Raw genomic sequence first — 20,250 nt, forward strand, 5'->3', positions numbered from 1 at the left:
ATTGCGTCTCAGGGCGCTGCCCCCCCAGCGCCCTGCACCCTCAGTGACCGGAGTGTGAAGTGTGCTGAGAGCAATGGCGCACAGCTGCGGTGCTGTGCGCCTACCTTTATCTGAAGACAGGAAAGTCTTCTGCCGCCGATTTTTCCGGACCTCTTCGCTCTTCTGGCTCTGTAAGGGGGCCGGCGGCGCGGCTCCGGTGACCCATCCAGGCTGAACCTGTGATCGTCCCTCTGGAGCTAATGTCCAGTAGCCTAAGAAGCCCAATCCACTCTGCACGCAGGTGAGTTCGCTTCTTCTCCCCTTAGTCCCTCGATGCAGTGAGCCTGTTGCCAGCAGGTCTCACTGAAAATAATAAACCTAAACAAACTTTCACAAAGAGCTCAGGAGAGCCCCTAGTGAGCACCCTTCTCGTCGGGCACAGAAATCTAACTGAGGCTTGGAGGAGGGTCATAGGGGGAGGAGCCAGTGCACACCAGGTGATCCTAAAGCTCTCTTTAGATGTGCCCTGTCTCCTGCGGAGCCGCTATTCCCCATGGTCCTTACGGAGTTCCCAGCATCCACTAGGACGTCAGAGAAATAGGATTTTAATACCTACCGGTAAATCCTTTTCTCTTGGTCCGTAGAGGATGCTGGGGATGCTTCAAGAACCATGGGGTATAGACAGGATCCGCAGGAGACATGGGCACTTAAAGACTTTAAATGGGTGTGAACTGGCTCCTCCCTCTATGCCCCTCCTCCAGGCTCCAGTTCTAGGAACTGTGCCCAGGGAGACGGACATTTCGAGGAAAAGGATTTATTTAATTTTTAAACTAAGGTGACACACATACATACCAGCTCACACCTCAAACACGCCGTACAACATGGCATTCAACAACAACGCATGCAACGGCATGAATAACATCAGCCACAGACTGACTGAACTCAACACAACATGTGTGTAACTATAACCAATAACTGCAGATACAGCCCGCACTGGGACGGGCACCCAGCATCCTCTACGGACTAAGAGAAAAGGATTTACCAGTAGGTATTAAAATCCTATTTTCTCATACGTCCTAGAGGATGCTGGGGATGCTTCAAGAACCATGGGGTTTATACCAAAGCTCTAGAACGGGCGGGAGAGTGCGGATGACTCTGCAGCACTGACTGACCAAACAAGAGGTCCTCCTCAGCCAGGGTATCAAACTTGTAAAACTTTGCAAAGGTGTTTGAACCCGACCAAGTAGCAGCTTGGCAAAGCTGTAATGCCGAGACCCCTCGGGCAGCGGCCCAGGATGAGCCCACCTTTCTGGTAGAATGGGCCTTCACCGATTTCGGTAACGGCAATCCCGCCGTAGAATGAGCCTGCTGAATCGTATTACAGATCCAGCGCGCAATAGTCTGCTTGGAAGCAGGAGCCCCAATCTTGTTGGGAGCCCACAGGACAAACAGAGCCTCTGTTTTCCTAATCGGAGCCGTTCTGGCGACATAGATTTTCAAAGCTCTGACCACATCAAGAGACTTCGATTCCGCCAAGGCGTCACTAGCCACTGGAACCACAATAGGCTGGTTTACATGAAACGATGAAACCACTTTTGGCAGAAATTGCCGACGAGTCCTCAACTCCGCTCTATTGGAAGATTAAACAGGGGCTTTTGTGAGACAAAGCCGCCAATTCAGACACCCGCCTTGCGGATGCCAAGGCCAACCGCATGAATACTTTCCAAGTAAAGAATTTCAAGTCAACCTTACGTAAAGGTTCAAACCAATGAGATTGCAGGAACTGCAACACCACATTAAGATCCCATGGTGCCACTGGGGGTGCAAAGGGAGGTTGGATGTGCAGCACGCCTTTCACGAAGGCATGAACTTCTGGAAGGGAGGCCAATTCTTTCTGAAAGAAAATTGGTAGACCAAAATCTGTACTTTAATGGAGCCTAACTTTAGGCCCGCATCCACACCTGCTTGCAAAAAATGGAGCAAACGCCCCAGCTGAAATTCTTCCGTAGGAGCCTTCTTTGATTCACACCAAGACACATATTTTCTCCAAATATGGTGGTAATGCTTCGCCGTTACTGCTTTTCTAGCCTGAAGTAGAGTGGGAATGACTTCACTGGGAATACCCTTTCGGGCTAGGATTTGGCGTTCAACCGCCATGCCGTAAAACACAGCCGCGGTAAGTCTCGATACACGCACGGTCCTTTCTGTAACAGGTCCTCTCGTAGAGGAAAAGGCCAGGGATCTTCTATGAGCAATTCTTGAAGATCCGGATACCAGGCCCTCTTTGGCCAGTCCGGAACAATGAGTATCGCCTGAACTCTTGTTCTTCTTATGATCTTTATCACCTTTGGAATGAGTGGAAGTGGAGGGAACACATACCGACTGAAACACCCACGGTGTCACCAGGGCGTCCACCACTATTGCTTGAGGGTCCCTCGACCTGGAACAATAGCTCTGAAGTTTCTTGTTGAGGCAAGACGCCATCATGTCTATTTGAGGAATTCCCCAACGATTTGTCACTTCTGCAAAGACCTCTTGATGAAGACCCCACTCTCTTGGATGGAGATCATGTCTGCTGAGGAAGTCTAGTTCCCAGTTGTCCACTCCTGGAATGAAGATTGCTGACAGAGCGCTTGCATGTTTCTCCGCCCAGCGAAGAACTTTTGTGGCCTCCGCCATCGCCGCTCTGCTCTTTGTTCCGCCCTGGCGGTTTATGTACGCCACTGCTGTTACGTTGTCCGACTGAATCAAGATGGGCAGACCGCGAAGATTATGTTCCGCTTGCAGAAGGCAGTTGTAAATGGCCCTTAATTCCAGAATGTTTATTTGCAGAGAACCATCATTTCCGCCATAACCTTGGTGGAAATCCTCTGAGCCGTGGACAGACCAAACGGCAACGTCTGAAATTGGTAATAACAATCCTGAACAGCAAACCACAGATAAGCCTGATGTGGAGGATATATGGGGACGTGTAAGTAGGCATCCTTTGTGTCGACCGACACCATAAAATCCCCCTCCTCCAGACTGGAGATCACTGCTCGGAGAGATTCCATCTTGAATTTGAATTTTTTGAGATAGAAATTGAGGGATTTTAGGTTCAGAATAGGTCTGACGGAGCCATTCGGCTTCGGGATCACGAACAGGCTCGAATAAAAGCCTTTCCCCTGTTGTGACGGGGGTACCGTGACAATGACTTGATTTTGACACAGCTTTAGTATTGCAGCGCATACTACCTCCTTTTCTGGAAGAGAAGCTGGAAAGGCCGATTTTAAAAAGCAGTGAGGGGGCACGTCTTGAAACTCCAATTTGTACCCATGGGCTACTATTTCCAATACCCAAGGATCCAGGGCCGAGCGAACCCAGACCTGACTGAAGAGTCGGGGACGTGCCCCCACCGGTGCGGACTCCCGCAGAGGAGCCCCAGCGTCATGCGGTGGATTTGGTAGAAGCCGGGGAGGACTTCTGCTCTTGTGAACTTGCCACAGTGTGACCTTTTTCCCCTTCCTCTCGCAGCAAGGAAGGAAGACCCTCGTCTTTTTTTTGTATTTATTTGGCCGAAAGGACTGCATCCGATAGTGTGGCGTTTTCTTTTGTTGTGCAGGGATATAAGGTAGAAACGATGACTTACCCGCGGTAGCCGTAGATACCAGGTCAGCAAGGCCGTCACCAAACAAGACACCACCTTTATACGGCAGAGACTCCATAGCCTTCTTAGAGTCAGCATCAGCATTCCACTGATGAATCCACAATGTCCTCCTAGCCGAGACTGCCATGGCATTGGCCCTTGATCCCAAAAGGCCAATATCCCTCACAGCTTCCTTTAGATAGGCTGCAGCATCCCTGATATGACCCAGTGCAAAATAACGCTATCCCTGCCCAGGGAATCTATAACAGATGACAAGTTATCTGCCCACTTTTCAATAGCGCTACTCACCCATGCCGAAGCAGCGGCAGGCCTGAGCAGCGCACCTGTAGCGACAAATGGATTTTAGTGTATTTTCCTGCTTACGATCCGCAGGATCCTTTAGGGCTGCCGTGTCAGGAGACGGAAGCGCCACCTTTTTGGACAGACGCGATAGAGCTTTGTCCACAATGGGGGGTGACTCCCATTTTTCCCTATCCCCAGAGGGAAACTGATACGCCACTGGAATCCTTTTGGGAATCAAACTTTGTCAGGATTTTCCCAAACCTTTTCACAGAGCGTGTTCAGTTCATGAGAGGGAGGAACCGTTACCTCAGGTTTCTTTACTTTATACATACAGACCCTAGTATCAGGAACAGTAGGGTACTCAGTGATATGTAATACGTCCTTTATTGCCACAATCATGTACTGAATGATCTTAGCCAGTTTGGGATCTAATCTGGCTTAACTATAGTTGACACTTGAGTCAGTGTCCGTGTCGGTATCTGTGTCTGCCAGCTGGTTAAATGAACGTTTGTGTGACCCCGAGGGGGTCTGGACTTGTAACACATCATCTACGGATTTCTTCCATGCCTGGTTCTGAGACTCAGATTTATCCAATCTCTTATTTATCAGAGCCACATTAGCATTCAGAGCATTCAATACATTCACCCAGTCAGGTGTCGGCGGTGCCGCCGACAGGGTCACTCCCACAGCCGTTTGTGTCCCTGACAGTCTTCCTCCTGGGAAGAGCCCTCCGCCTCAGACATGTCGACACACGTGCACCCAACACACGCAGACACACTGGCCTAAAGAGGACAGACCCACAGTAAAGCCTGTCAGAGGGACAGAGGGAATTACTGCCAGCCCACACCCCAGCGCCCAACCCGGTCTGACCACCACAGAAATGCCCCAGACCTGCAGCGCTTTTATAATTTATCAACAATGCAGAAAAATAGCTGTGCCCTCCCCTCCGTTTTTCACCCCGATACTCATGCAGCAGTGTGAGGAAGGACCAGCGTTTCTGCAGCCTTGTGAAGAGAAATGGCGCCGGGCTGTGTGGGCTAAGCTCCGCCCCCAAAATGGCGTGCTACAGACCCGCTCTTTTTTAAATTAATTATTTTTATACTGGCCGGGGTCCGGACAGTGCCACGGCACTATGTCCGCTCTTGCCAGTCATTATGGAGGTACGATATACTGCCCAGGGCGCCCACCCCGCGCCCTGCACCCTGTAGTGCCGCTTGTGTGGGAGCATGGCGTGCAGCGCGATCGCTGTGCGGTAACTCAAAGCCATCACTGAAGTCTTCTTTTTCTTCTTCTACTCACCTGTCTTCTGGCTCTGCAAGGGGGTGACGGCCGGCTATGGGAATGAGCCCCTAGGCGTACCTAGTGATCAAACCCTCAGGAGATAATGGTGTCCTGTAGCCAAAGAAGCAGAGCCTTGAAACTCACAGAAGTAGGTCTGACTTCTCTCCCCTAAGTCCCACGAAGCAGGGATACTGTTGCCAGCAGTACTCCATGAAAATAAAAAACCTAACATCAAGTCTATTCAGAGAAACTAAGTAGAGCTCCTCCATGTGCATCCAGTCTGCCTGGGCAGAGATTGTAAACTGGAGTCTGGAGGAGGGGCATAGAGGGAGGAGCCAGTGTACACCCCTTTGAAAGTCTTAAAGTGCCCATATTTCTTGCGGATCCCGTCTATACACCATGGTTCTTGAAGTGACCCCAGCATCCTCTAGGACGTATGTGAAAAGGAGAGGAAAGAATGTCTCTTTGTTGGCGCACAAGAAGTAATATTAAAATTTAACTTTTATTAAATATATTAAGATTGTCCAAACACGAAATAAGACAGTACACTAACTATTCCAAAGTGATATACATGTAACACACAGCGAGTGAATGACTGAATAAAGTGAATTTTAAAACCAAGGCTTGCTACCTGTGTTGTATCTTGTATTGAGTCAATTTAATTTTGTTATGAATCTAGATGCATTAAAATAATTATCCAATAATCAAAATATAATATGTTGGAGAGACTATAATAGGTCTATTGGATTAAATATCTAGACCAGTGATTTTCAACCTTTCAATTCGCGGCACACCACACAAGATCTGAAAATTGCCAAGGCACACCATCAGTACCCCACGGAAACACACACACACGGGGAAATAAAACAAACATATTTCTCTTTCATCCACTAGGGGACACTGGAGTCCTATACAGTAGGGGTGTGAAGCCTTGAACCGGAGGTGTGGCACAATCTAAAATTAGCATTGTCTGCACAGCCGGCTCCTCCCCCTTCACATCCCTCCTCCCTCAGTTTGAAAAACTGTGCTGGAGGTACAGCACGTGGAGCACTGAGCTCCTGACTAAAATCTAACAGAGTGTGCTGCGTCCACCTAATAAAAGGGAGACAAAGCCACATATATATTGGAGAGACAAAGATCCCTTCTGAAGGGACCTGCATCTCTCCACAGGAGATCCTCCAAGTTCTCTCACAGTGAGTACTGGTCGAAGGACGAAGTAGCTTAGGCTAGGGTCCTTTATGTAATATATTTTTTGTTTGTTTTTTTGGTTGTCCTTCCTTATTTAATGTCACCCTCTATCACTGCTGCCTCCTGTAATAGAGTTTAGAGCTACAGCAGCGGGCGCAGGAGCAGTGCGGCGCGGGACTCAGCCTTTCCTCCCTGTGAGCAGGGAGAGACGGCAGAGCGACGCGCTGCACAGGGACGGAGAATGACAGACGAAGCGGAGCACAGGCGCCACTACGGGAAACTGTCCCGGCGCACGCCGGCCAGCGGGTCCGGAGCACGCCAAATAGTGGTCTCGGCGAGCGCCAGCCAGCAGGCAGCGGGAGGGGGCTAAAAATCAATACACAGCGATATATGGGGCAGCAGCAAGTGCTTCAGGAGGAAGAGGGTTATACAGTCTTAAAGGACATTTAGTGGGGGCCATATTTAATGATTATGGCGCCAGGCTGGGATAACGGATGGGTCCTCCCCCCAGTAAAGTACATAGGGGAAGGTTGTTTATTAAAGAATTAGCTCCCCCTGCTGCACTGCCTGAATAGTGCATAGATTAATATAGTAGAGAGATCGTTAGGTAATCGCTCCCTCTGCTGGTGTACAATATATATACAGTTTATGAGGATCTCCTGAAAAGTAATCAAACTTACAACTTATATTTTCAAGGGACTTCTGTTTCAAAGATCCTGCAGAAAATACGCGGAAGCAAGCGAATACCAACTCTAACATCGTAGCTGATTTACAGTTGGGGTGTGCGGATTGAGAGTCAGCTGGTGTTTTTTTTTTTTTATTATTATTATTTTTTTTTAATTAAAGTAAAGATATTGGCCTGCTCCTTTTATATACGAAAAGGACAGGTAATTCCAGCCGGATCCAATACCTTCGCTTCCGTCATCTCCCAGTCTCTCTCTTCCTAGTTTAAAGGGTGAAAGCGCTGCGGGCTACTCTGGTAGAGGGTTTTAAAAACAACATGTCTAAGGCAACCAAGACCTTTAAGACCTGTTATGTTTGTACGAAATGTAACAAGAAGAGCACGCGGGTTGGCAGCTCCGGGGTGTGCGACTCCTGCTTAGACAAGGACGCTCCACCTGGGAGCAGTGCTCTGGCTAAGGCATGGGAAGACAACCTTGCTAATAGAATCTCCATGGAGATGGCAGAATCGCGCAAGCAGCAATCGGAATGGGCTGCGGGATTCTCAAAGACGATGGAGGAATTTCTCATCAAGTTAACGCCGCCCGCACACGCAGAAACGTGTGCGCAAAGCTGTTAAAAGAACTCTTCCTATGATACCAGAATCCGAGGAGGATTTTCTTCTTGATACGGAGGAAGGCGAGTTAATTGAACCTAACCTAGACGCAGACTTTCCAGAAGAGGACTCGGCAATCTCAGGTCTAGACTCCTTAATTGACGCGGTAAAGGAGATCCTAAGCTTTAAGGACGAGGAAATACGGAAGCCGGAAGATTTCGATTTGTTCGAATCCCAAAAGCCGCGTTCAGCAGTGTTTCTCATTCCTAAATCCCTCCAATCTCAGATAGAGGAGGCTTGGAAACAACCTGACAAACGGTTTCAGGTAACTTATCCCCTACCTAAGGGTGTAATGGACAAGTGGGAGACTCCGCCGGTAGTGTATGCTTCACTAGTAAGGTTGTCAAAAAAGACAAAATTTTACCAATTCCTAACGTAACTACTTTAAAGGATGCGTCAGACCGTAAAGTTGACACTGCGTTAAAGTCAATTTTTGTTGCAGCTGGTGCAGCGCAGAGACCTGCGATCGTCTGTGCTTGGGTCAACAAGGCCATGAGTGCATGGTCCGGCCGTATTGTACAAGCTATTGAGGAGAAAAATAGCTTAGAAGAGATTACCCAACTGGCAGAACACATTCGAGAATCTGCATCGTACTTATGTCAAGCTTCTAAGGATATTAGCAGAATAGCATCGCGCATATCTGCATCGGCCATATCGGCTAGAAAAATTTTATGGCTCAGAGAATGGCAGGGAGACTCTGACACCAAAAAGGCGGTAGAATCCAACCCCTTTGGGGGTGAAATGCTGTTCGGACCAGAATTGGACAAGTGGATTTCGCAGGCTACAGCGGGGAAGTCCACTTTTCTACCTACTCCTTTATAAGAGAACCGCTCCACAAACTAGGAGAGGTTATTCGGGACCAGCGTTTACTTAATTTAGATCACAGTCCTTTCGAGTCCGAGGAAGGGGTTTCGGTACACAAGCACGTGGTGGCAGAGGTAGAGGCCGCACACAGGCAGCAACCAGAAAGCAGGATAAACCTACTGACAAAACCGTGGCATGACGGCCTCCCAGCTCACCTGGGGTCCCCCTTGGTGGGCGGCCGACTGGAAGGTTTTCAGGACATCTGGGCCAAAACCTCACCAGAACTTTGGGTGAACAACTTAATCTCTCAGGGATACAAACTGGAATTTCAACAGAGGCCTCACAGTCAGTTTTTTACAACAGGATTGCCTCAGTGCCCTCAAAAAGCAAGGGCACTACGGGCAACAATTCTAAAATTGCTACAGGCAGAGGTCATTATTCCGGTTCCCGCTTCTCCGAGAGGAACGGGGTTCTATTCCAATCTTTTTGTCGTGCCAAAGCCAGACGGGACGGTCAGACCAATACTCAATTTAAAAGTTTTCAACCAGTTCGTAAGGGTCTACAAATTCAAGATGGAATCAATCCAATCGGTCATTGCAGGCTTAGAACAGGGCGAGTTCATGGTATCCATGGACATAAAAGATGCATATCTGCATATTCCAATCTGGACTCCTCACCAGGCTTACTTAAGGTTCGCACTGATGGCGGATCACTACCAATTCCGGGCCTTGCCGTTCGGTCTATCATCAGACCCAAGAATCTTCACAAAGATCATGGCAATCATGGTTGCAGGACTGAGACTGTTGGGGGTCACGATTATACCTTATCTAGACAATTTACTGATCAAGGCACCATCTCAGAATGGTGTTTTAAACTCAAAGTTAAACCAAAAAGAGATTAATGTGTCTATAATTGTATTATAATTATATTGTCCTCCCACTGAGATAAGCTATTGCCTCGAGATCGCTCCCTCTCACGATCTCCGCTGCCGGCAGTGGCTTCGTGTGTGAAGCCGTCAGACGGAGATAGAGAGCGGGGAGTCCCGGCGTCAGCCCGCACACACGCTGAGCTCAGTGCGGCCAGCGGTATTAAGACGGGCGGCCGGATTTCATGTGCTCACCGTATGATCACGGCATACAAAGCTATATGGTGCTGTGACCGCAATACATTAAATACAATCACTATCTACAAATAGTCAGTATTATCAGATAGGATAATAATTTAATTGAAAAGAAACATTACTGACATTGAGAGATTGTATTGAAATAACAGTGTTATGCACGGCTGCTTATAATATATATAATTCTCTGATGGGATGGAAATGTGATGGTTAATACATACAGGCTGACCAATTGCTTATGAGCTTATGAAACAACACATTTGATATGGTGGGAAAGACATCACCTGAATGATATTGTAAGGATGGTGTGCGATTCGGTATCCGTTCACATGGGTCGACCATGTTATGGTCGACAGTCATTAGGTCGACCACTATTGGTTGACATTGACATGGTCGACACATGAAAATGGTCTACACATGAAAGATCGACATGAAAAGGTCGACATGAGTTTAACTTTTTTTCTTTTGGGGAACTTTTCCATACTTTACGATCCACATGGACTACGATTGGAACGGTAAAGTGTGCCGAGCGAAGCGAAGGCACCATGCCCGAAGCATGGCGAGCGAAGCGAGCCATGCGAGGGGACGCGGTGCACTAATTGGGGTTCCCAGTCACTTTACGCAAAAAACGACACAAAAAAAAAAAAAGTTTAAAAACTCATGTCGACCTTTCATGTGTCGACCATTTTCATGTGTCGACCATGTGTCCATGTCGACCATGTCAATGTCGACCAATAGTGGACGACCTAATGACTGTCGACCATAACATGGTCGACCATTCATACCGGAACCGTGCGATTCTTAGATAAGTGGGCAACACATATCAAAAATCAAGCTATTATCAAATAGCTATAGTATATAAGAATTTACTAGCAAGTGTTGCATCAATTAAGGATAATTAGTGGAGGAATCATCTTCCCTGTATAAAGACTAGCAGTGACACATCCTTGAAATAAAGCTAGCAACATCAAAAAGCTACAATCTATAAATAACAGCAAAGTAGCTATATTGTATAAGAGCATATTGGAAAGTGTTGCAAAAGGATAAACAATAATACTGCCAGCCTGTTGTACCCACTAAAAAGCAGTTTATAGGACAATATCAATAAAACACATGGACACTGTTACAGGCAATATAGCCTTTATTGAATTAATACTTTGAGGGATCACCATCCGGAAACTAGTAGTTTTTATTATTTTCACATTCTGTTTTTCTAATTTACACTATTTTAATATTTCACCAAATTCCTAAAAATGTTTAATGCATACCTAACAAAGAATAAGACATTTTAAATAAACAAATAGTGGTTGAGTGCGTCCAAGAAAATGCTTCTTTCTTCTTTTTTTCTTTGGTAGTTTCATAAGAGTCTAGGACTCAAAAGCATTTGGAGAGCACCTGCGTACAGGAGTCATATAGGGTCGAGATAACCCAAGATATTTATGGTAACGCAGAAGGTACCACAATACATTTGAATTGTATACACAAGAAAACATAATAAACTGGTGCGGGATTACACAATCTATATGTACCATCTCAGAATCAACTGCTCAAGGATGTTCAGACATCCCGTCAATTTCTAATTCAATATGGTTGGATTGTCAATTTCCAAAAGTCCAACCTCATACCGACTCAACGGATTCAATTCCTCGGTCTCATCTTGGACACGGTACTATTACGTGTGTTCCTACCAGAGAACAAGGTCCAAGACCTACAGAGATTAGTGGCTCAGGTACTGAGGACGCAAACTGTTTCTCTGCACCTCTGTGTGCAACTTCTCGGGTAGATGGTGGCGTAGTTCGAAGCTCTCCAGTACGGCAGACCATTCCAAATAAACCTCATTTCTCAGGGAGCAGGCTCGCACTGGCTTCTCCATCGGAGAATCAGACTTCAACCGCAAGTACGGGTCTCCTTGATATGGTGGTCGTTACACAAGAACCTTGCAGCCGGTAAGAAATTCGGCATTTGGGATTGGAGGATTCCGACAACGGACGCCAGTCTCAGAGGTTGGGGAGCCGTACTAGAGGACCATCAGTTTCAAGGACGGTGGACGTTACAGGAGAGCAGACTACCCATAAATATCCTCGAATTAAGAGCAGTTTACAATGCGCTTCTCTTAGCAGAAGACCTAGTCATGAATCAACACATCAGGATTCAGTCAGACAATGTCACGACGACGGCTTACATAAACCGTCAAGGAGAAACAAAGAGCAGGATGGCGTTAAAGGAAGCCACAAAGATCTTGTTGTGGGCAGAAAGACGAAACATCATCCTCTCGGCAGTGTTCATTCCAGGTGTGGAGAACTGGGAAGCAGATTACCTCAGTCGCCAGGACATGCATCCGGGAGAGTGGTGCCTACATCCACGGATTTTCGACATGGTTGTGAGACGATGGGGTCTGCCTCTGGTGGACCTCATGGCGTCTCGGCAAAACCATCAGCTGCCCAGATATGTGTCAAGGACTCGAGTTCCGGCAGCAGAAGGAGTGGACGCATTAACGCTTCCTTGGTGTTACAGGAGGGTTTACATATTTCCACCGTTCCCATTCATACCCAGGGTTCGGAAAAGGGTAAAGCGGGAATGAGTGTGGGCGATTCTAATCGCACCAGATTGGCCCCGCAGGACTTGGTACTCCGACCTGCGGGGGTTACTTGCGGAAGATCCTTGGAGGTTACCTCAGAGAGAGGACCTGCTATCTCCGGGACCGTTTCTACACCACGACCTGAACAGGCTGCGTTTGACGGCGTGGCTATTGAAACCCGGATCTTAAGAAACAGAGGGATTCCACGAACGGCCATTCCTACAATGATTGCCGCTAGGAAGCCGGTCACAGCCAGGCACTACTACAGGATTTGGAGACGGTACATGGCTTGGTGTCAGGAACGGGGATGGAATTCAACGAACTTCCACTTATCCTTCAGGCCGGTCTAGAGGGAGGACTCAGACTGGGCTCTCTGAAGGTTCAGATTTCGGCTCTCTCCATCCTTTTTCAACAGTGGCTAGCATCCTTGCCAGAGATTCAAACCTTTTCACAGGGGGTTCTGAGGATTCAACCCCCTTTTCGTCCTCCCACGTCACCATGGGACTTAAATTTGGTGTTAGAATATTTGAAGTCACCGACTTTTGAGCCGTTGACAGGAACAGACCTGAAATATCTCTCTTGGAAGGTCACGTTATTACTTGCCTTGGCTTCGGCTAGGCAGGTTTCTGAGTTGGGAGCCTTATCCTGTAAGAGTCCTTTCTTAGTTTTTCATGAGGATAGGGCGGAACTCCGTACAAGAGCAGACTTCCTTCCAAAGGTGGTTTCGGGGTTTCACGTAAACCAGACAATAGTGGTCCCATCTTTCCAGGGTCTCACAGATGAGGACGTGTCCTTGAATGTTGTCCGAGCTTTACGGGTATACGTACAGGTTACGTCATCCTTCAGAAAGCCGGACCATTTGTTTGTTCTTTATGATGGGCCAAAGAAGGGTTGGCCGGCATCTAAGCAGTCTTTGTCTAGATGGATTAGACTTGCCATTAGGCAAGCTTATGTTTCCTGTGGCAAACAGGTTCCAGTTCAGACGGGTGCTCATACTACCCGTTCAGTGGGTGCCTCGTGGGCGGCTGCCAGGGGTGCTTCCACCACTCAACTTTGCAGAGCGGCGACGTGGTTTTTCAGCCCACACGTTCGCGAAATTTTACAAGTTTGATACTTTTGCGTCCGGAGAATCTAAGTTCGGACGTTTAGTTTTGCAGGCCACCGACAGCACTCCCTTCCTGGGGGTAAACTTTGGGACGTCCCCTACTGTATAGGACTCCAGTGTCCCCTAGCGGATGAAAGAGAAGAGAGAATTTTGGTACTTACCGATAAATCCATTTCTCTGAATCCTCTAGGGGACACTGGACGCCCGCCTCGGTGCGGTCAATCTGCTGTGTTCAAAGTTCTTGTTTTAAACAGTTCGTATAAACAGAGTTCCTTATTCGGTTAAGAGTTCTTGGTCGCTGTTTGATATGTTGTACGGTTCGGTTCCTCGCCATGTGCTATAGTGTCATGTCCTATTCTCTCAGTCAAATTTTTCAAACTGAGGGAGGAAGGATGTGAAGGGGGAGGAGCCGGCTGTGCAGACAATGCTAATTTTAGATTGTGCCACACCTCCGGTTCAAGGCTTCACACCCCTACTGTATAGGACTCCAGTGTCCCCTAGAGGATTCAGAGAAATGGATTTATCGGTAAGTACCAAAATCCTCTTATTGGTCCCCAAGGGGGAAAAACATACACACATTGTCCCCAACAGTAATTAAAACAATGTACTGGCGCCCACAGTAATTGAACACACTGTCTGCCACAGTAATTCCACACATTGCCACCCATAGTAATGCCACCACACACACACTGTCCCCCTGTAGTAATAATGCCACCACACAATGTCCCCCTGTAGTAATAATGCCACCACACACACAATGTCCCCCTGTAGTAATAATGCCACCACACACACAATGTCCCCCTGTAGTAATAATGCCACCACACACACACAATGTCCCCCTGTAGTAATAATGCCACCACACACACACAATGTCCCCCTGTAATAATGCCACCACACACACAATGTCCCCCTGTAATAATGGAGTGCTCTTTTGTTCTGTTCTTATGGTCTCTGTATATGCTTGCTTTCTAGTTTCATGGATTGTTCATGCATTTCCTTCTGAATTATTGATGACAATAAAGTATTATTATTATTATAATGCCATCACACACACACAATGTCCCCCTGTAATAATGCCACCACACACACACTGTTCCCCATAGTAAAAAAGCACTGGCTCCATAATAAAAAAAAAAAATGCACTGGCCCAAACCTTTTAAAGTCCTTTTCACCCTCAGCGTTGAGAGCGGTGGGACAGGGAGGAGTGGAGCAGCACAGGCGGGATGGCGACATGGTGTTTGTGACCTATGAGTCACACCACGTCGTAAGGGTCACAGGCCAGGCCGCGGAAGAGCTGACTCTGCTACCCGATAGTGATACTATAAGTGTATAGTATCACAATTGGGCAGCTCTTCCGCAGTCACGTCATGCAGTGAAGATGGTAGCAGCCAGGTCCGGAGCAACAGGTCTCTCTGACGGCGGCGGCACATATGACAACAGCTGTCGGCACACCAGTGTGCCGCGGTACAGCGGTTGAAAAACACTGATCTAGACGAATGTCCTGTCGGCACCCAAAATTTGGGGTGCTATAAGCTAAACAATAGCTACTCAAAGTATGCAGTTAATGGTTCCCATATAAGTATTGAGAACCCCTCACAGATGGAGTTGCACTAATACGTTAATATTCGGAGATTTTGGGTGCGATATCCCTTCTCCAATGTCTTATATTTATTATGAATGCGTAAATATATTACTCCAGAGTCATCAAGCATTCTGCAGTGATTTGATTACTATGTGTAACCCATTCATTTATAAGAATAGAGAGAAAGTCTAAAAACGAAACACGTGTCGGCGGCGCTATGGTCGCTACCTGATTTTATTTATGCATTCGTGTATCAGAACAATACAAATACGCCATTGTGCAAACACTGTTGATAGGAGACTTTGGGTTATGCAGGCTGTAACTACTTAACGTTTGCCCTGACAACATATGAGAAAAGCTGACTGCCACATAATTTAACATAGTATGCTAATACCTGTACAATTACACTGCTGATAGGAGATATTGGGCTGTGTATGCAGGCACTACCTAATGTTCCCCTTGGCAATTTATGAGAAAGCCAATTATTACAGTTTAACATAGTATGCTAACATCTATACAACTACAAATATTAGCAGCTCTATCTTACTATATGAGAATGCGATTAATATATTACACATTTCAACATAGCATGCTGGTATCTAAGCAACTACAAATACCAGCAACTCTATTCCACCTTATAGGAATGTGATTAATATATATACACAAACTATTGCAGAGAGAATTTAATAGCTGCAGCATCTATTGCATATAATTCTGTGATATAATATACTGAACTAAGTGCTGGAACAATATAATGTCCCCTTTGAAAATTAAATGTGTGAATTGAATACTGCACATATCAGTACATCATTCTAATATCCATATGATTATACGTGGTGGCAGACTTATCCCACTGCATGTCAATATGATGATCCTATTGCATTTACTATTCTGCTTGTACCTGTGAATAGTACAATCTAAGAGCTGCAGCATTTAGCAGCATCTATTAATTAGTAAATAGGCTAGCTCATGTATGTTAAGAAATATATATATATATATATATATATATATATATATATATATATATTTTTTTTTTTTTTTTTTTTTTTAATTACTATCAATACACAAGCAGCCTTTTCATTATACTCAGGGACTAGGGACAGACCCAGTGATCTCATCTCAATAGATACACTGTATGCACCTGCTAGCAATACAGTCATCTGCTGAAAGTTACAATTGTTTCTACTTTGCAACAGAGGAAGTTACATTTACACATCCTTATCCCTCACAGCTGCCAGCAATAAAGACATGATATGTGGAACTCAATGTTGCTACAATAGATACTATGCATAGATACTAGTAGCACAGATATAGCTGTGTAACGTCTAATACCAAGGGAAGAAACTATTCTTATGAATGAATGAGTTACACGTAGTAATCAAATCACTGCAGAATGCTTGATGACTCTGTGGAGTAATGATATATTTACGCATTCATAATAAATATAAGACATTGGAGAAGGGATATCACACCCAAAATCTCCGAATATTAACGTATTAGTGCAACTCCCATCTGTGAGGGGTTCTCAATACTTATATGGGAACCATTAACGGCATACTTTGAGTAGCTATTGTTCAGCTTATAGCACCCCAAATTTTGGGTGCCAAAGGGACATTAGTCTAGATATTCAATCCAATAGACCTATTATAGTCTCTCCAACATATTATATTTTGATTATTGGATAATTATTTTAATGCATCTAGATTCATAACAAAATTAAATTGACTCAATACAAGATACAACACAGGTAGCGAGCCTTGGTTTTAAAATTCACTTTATTTAGTCATTCACTCACTGTGTTATATGTATATCACTTTGGAATAGTTAGTGTACTGTACTGTCTTATTTCGTGTTTGGACAATCTTAATATATTTAATAAAAGTTAAATTTTAATATTACTTCTCGTGCGCCAACAAAGGGACATTCTTTCCTCTCCTTTTTTCTTTGTACAATTCAATTGTCTCTGGTTGCACCCCCGAATATCCAGATATAAGGGACTGATTCCTTGACAGGTATTAATCAGGGTTTTCTTTTTCAATTATTTAGCTGATGCAGAGCATACCCCATCTCCCTTTCCCCTTTACGCTCTATTCCTTTCTACTAAAGTTTCCAAACTGTGTCCCATTATAACAGGAGAATCCCACACTTCATTACAGTGACCAGACCAACCTATCCTAATGTGATGCCAGTTATGGCTTCCGTAAAGGAACCCTATGCTCTTTGCTGCACCTGTATTGGTGGTAGCCACCCAGGTTATATGTGCGCACATTTTAAATGCTTGTTTTAGATGCATAAGTGTGTGTGTGTGTGTGTGGGGGGGGTGCACACATTAATGAGTACTCAAGAGAGATTGTGTTGATAAAAGTGCAATGCATGAGAAACCATTTTGGTTCTTAGGTTATACATAGAGAGAGATTTCTCTTACTGTAATCAGGAAATGCAAGACGCGGAAGCATGCATCAGGAAAAGAGGTGATGCACAGACAGCAAAACGGAATAACCAATCAAATCACTGACTGAACATACTGTACCACTCACCAAAATGTTGACATTTTCCTTCTGGCTCGACAGTAACTGTTGTATTTCTTCTATGTTGCGATTGAATATTGCTTGGACCAGTGGATGCTAGAGAGAAAGAAGAAGTATTTATAATCACATTTTATTCTCCTGTTGCAGGTCTAATGAAATATATTAATCATTAATTATATTAAAGTGTTAATGTTTTTTCTTAGTCCTTAGCCAACGTTATTTAAGAAAGAGAATATTTTCACAATACAATAGTGGTCAGATATGGTGCCTGAGGTGCAACACAACTAGTAATCTTTGACTACTTTCACATCAAGAAAGCAACAAAATCTGACCAATCTCAGCTTTTCAAAGGGGACTGTCCTTTCCGGCAGAGTCATCAAATGAGTGCAGGTTGAGTATCCCTTACCCCAAAAAATGTGGGATTTTGGATAAGAGATACTCGACCTGTATTACATTGAGCACACTGGCCCAATCCTTTACCCCTAACCCCTCCCTCTAGTGCATAACTCTCCCCGCATCCTATCCCTAATGTCTACATTCTGAGAATGTCAGGATTTCCCAAGTCAACAGTAACAATGTCAACATGTTGTTACATTACATTTCAACTAAGTCAACGTAGCTGTATCCCTTTGTTTTGATACCATAAGTGATATACAATTACCAGCTTTACATCACCTAGGGCTATCCTAATACCCCCGATAAGCTGGCACAAACTGCAGCATATCAGGGTCTTTCCGTTATTGTACCAGGTGCTGGCTTCTGACCGCTCCCAATGCAGACATCGCTGGACCCGCAGTCACATGGGGGTGGGGGAAAGAGTGGATGTGTAGTTCCCTGCCAGGGGTCACATCACTGATTGCCAGTTCACGGGCGCCCTCACTGCAGTCCCAGCCTGCTGCTGTTGCGGCAGGCATATGACACTGACAGGTCGCCGCAGCTTATCGGGATTTTGATTCACCTACCTCAGACAGGAAAAAAAAAATTCCCAATAAGAGCCGGCTTTGAGGGTCATCGGCGGCAAAAACACATAGGTTTCACTGAACCTGTGCGTTATCGCTTTAAATTTTTTTTTTTTTTTTCAGGGAGATGTAATTGGATATTCCATACAAAAATATATTGGTGAAGCAGCATGGAAAAAAAAACGCAGGGTTCAGGATACCGCCCCATATATTTTTCACATCCACTATAACCAAAGTAGGAAAGTGCTGAAACATTGCTGAAATGTATATAAAATCATGTTTCCTTCAGCTGCAGTGCTGCAGAATCTGGTTAGAGCAGTCAACCCGGTCCTCAAGTAATCTCAACAAATCATGTTTTCAGAATTCATTTAAACATGCATAAACACACACACACAGAGCCTTCACTTGAAGCTGGGTAGTTTACAGTTTGCCTTTTAATGTATTAAATCACCACCCATGAGAGTCAAGGTGACAGAGCCATTTATCTTCCTTAAAAGAAATACTAGTATTAGTGACAATCTGCATCCACTGAAAGTTCCCTTTAGAAGTGCGGTGATGACTGCCGTAGCAGAATACAATGCTTCATATACAATAACCAGATACATTTGGTGGTGGTAGAACAAATGCAATTTTGTGACTTGCATTTTACTAAATCTCCTGCCGAAATGTCTCCTGGGGTGAGAGCAGAAATCAGACTAAACTACGGCCACAATGCTGCTTCCCGACTTTAGCACAGCGCAGTCAGCACTGTGGCAGGCATTTAAGTTCTAGAATGCACGTTCTTGCAACTAAACACCTGGTTTGAGAAGTGAGAACCGGCATTCTTAGTCATAACAGCATGGTGTTAGCGCTATTTATATCACACAGAATTTAATCCAATTAATATTTATTCTAATAACGTATATATATGTTTTAGAACTCGAGGGTACAGCATAAAATACACATAAGGGCCATTGTTTGGTTTTTCGGCTACAAGAGGCAATAGCACATAACTGGTCAAATGTGTCCAGTCCACTTGTCTTTTGGTGCTGTTGTATTATTATATTGGGTTTCTCAGTTGTTAAGGTGTATACACACGGCGAGATTTTGGCTATCTTCGATTTGGACTATGCGATATGGACTGTGTTTGCTTGCGATATTGGCTATGTGCAATTTTGACTAAGTGTCAATTTTGACTATACTTTGTAATAGATAGTCAAAATTGACTTGCCTGCCTGCATAGTCTATCTAACCTTGTGATCCCGATGTGCAGTCCAGCAGGGTCAGTATCGCAAGGTTAGATAAACTGTGCAGTCAAATCAATTTTGGCTAACACCTTGTGATTTGCACCAATTTACCTTGCGATTTTGACTATCTAGTCAAAATCGCAAGGATAAATCTCACCGTGTGTACACACCTTAAGAGTGATGTCTTTTCCAGAGTGCATTGTAGATAAAGAAAACTTTAGTCGATTCGGATGAAACGAAACTAGGGCGAGTTTGTTGTCAAACTGTTTCAAACTATCGCTAACCATGGGTCTGAGAAACCCAACTTCTCAATAACAATTAAACTATCAACATTTTCATACTATGATCTATATCACCTAAAGTAAGGTACTTAAGATATCAGATTTAACAAAAATTGTTTTCTTTACAAATGTGAAAAATGTTTGGGTCTGATAGACCCATGGTTAATAGGCAGGAAAGGAGAGAAAAAAAAAAAAAAAGAAGTTAGTACAAAAAGTTACTACGTTACTTATACACACTGTAGTCACTGGAAACCAAACAGAGACAATCACGACAAAGCCTGTTCAATAATCAAGTAACAATAGCAGTAGTAGCAAGGCAAATGCATACATCCAAACCACAGTAATCTAGTAAAGA

The 20,250-nt window shown here is 45.0% G+C and overlaps 1 protein-coding gene across 2 annotated transcripts in view; it reads right to left on the reverse strand.

The window, feature by feature from the left end:
- ANKRD52 (ankyrin repeat domain 52) overlaps positions 1 to 20,250 on the reverse strand; it is a 148,692-nt gene that overhangs the window by 121,840 nt on the left and 6,602 nt on the right. For both annotated transcript variants that reach the window (XM_063952649.1, XM_063952648.1), the window contains exon 2: positions 17,439 to 17,525. In XM_063952649.1, coding sequence (XP_063808719.1) covers positions 17,439 to 17,525 — 87 coding nt within the window. The remainder of the gene's footprint in view (positions 1 to 17,438; positions 17,526 to 20,250) is intronic.

This window comes from Pseudophryne corroboree, chromosome 2 (assembly GCF_028390025.1).
Source record: "Pseudophryne corroboree isolate aPseCor3 chromosome 2, aPseCor3.hap2, whole genome shotgun sequence".
NCBI lineage: Eukaryota > Metazoa > Chordata > Amphibia > Anura > Myobatrachidae > Pseudophryne > Pseudophryne corroboree.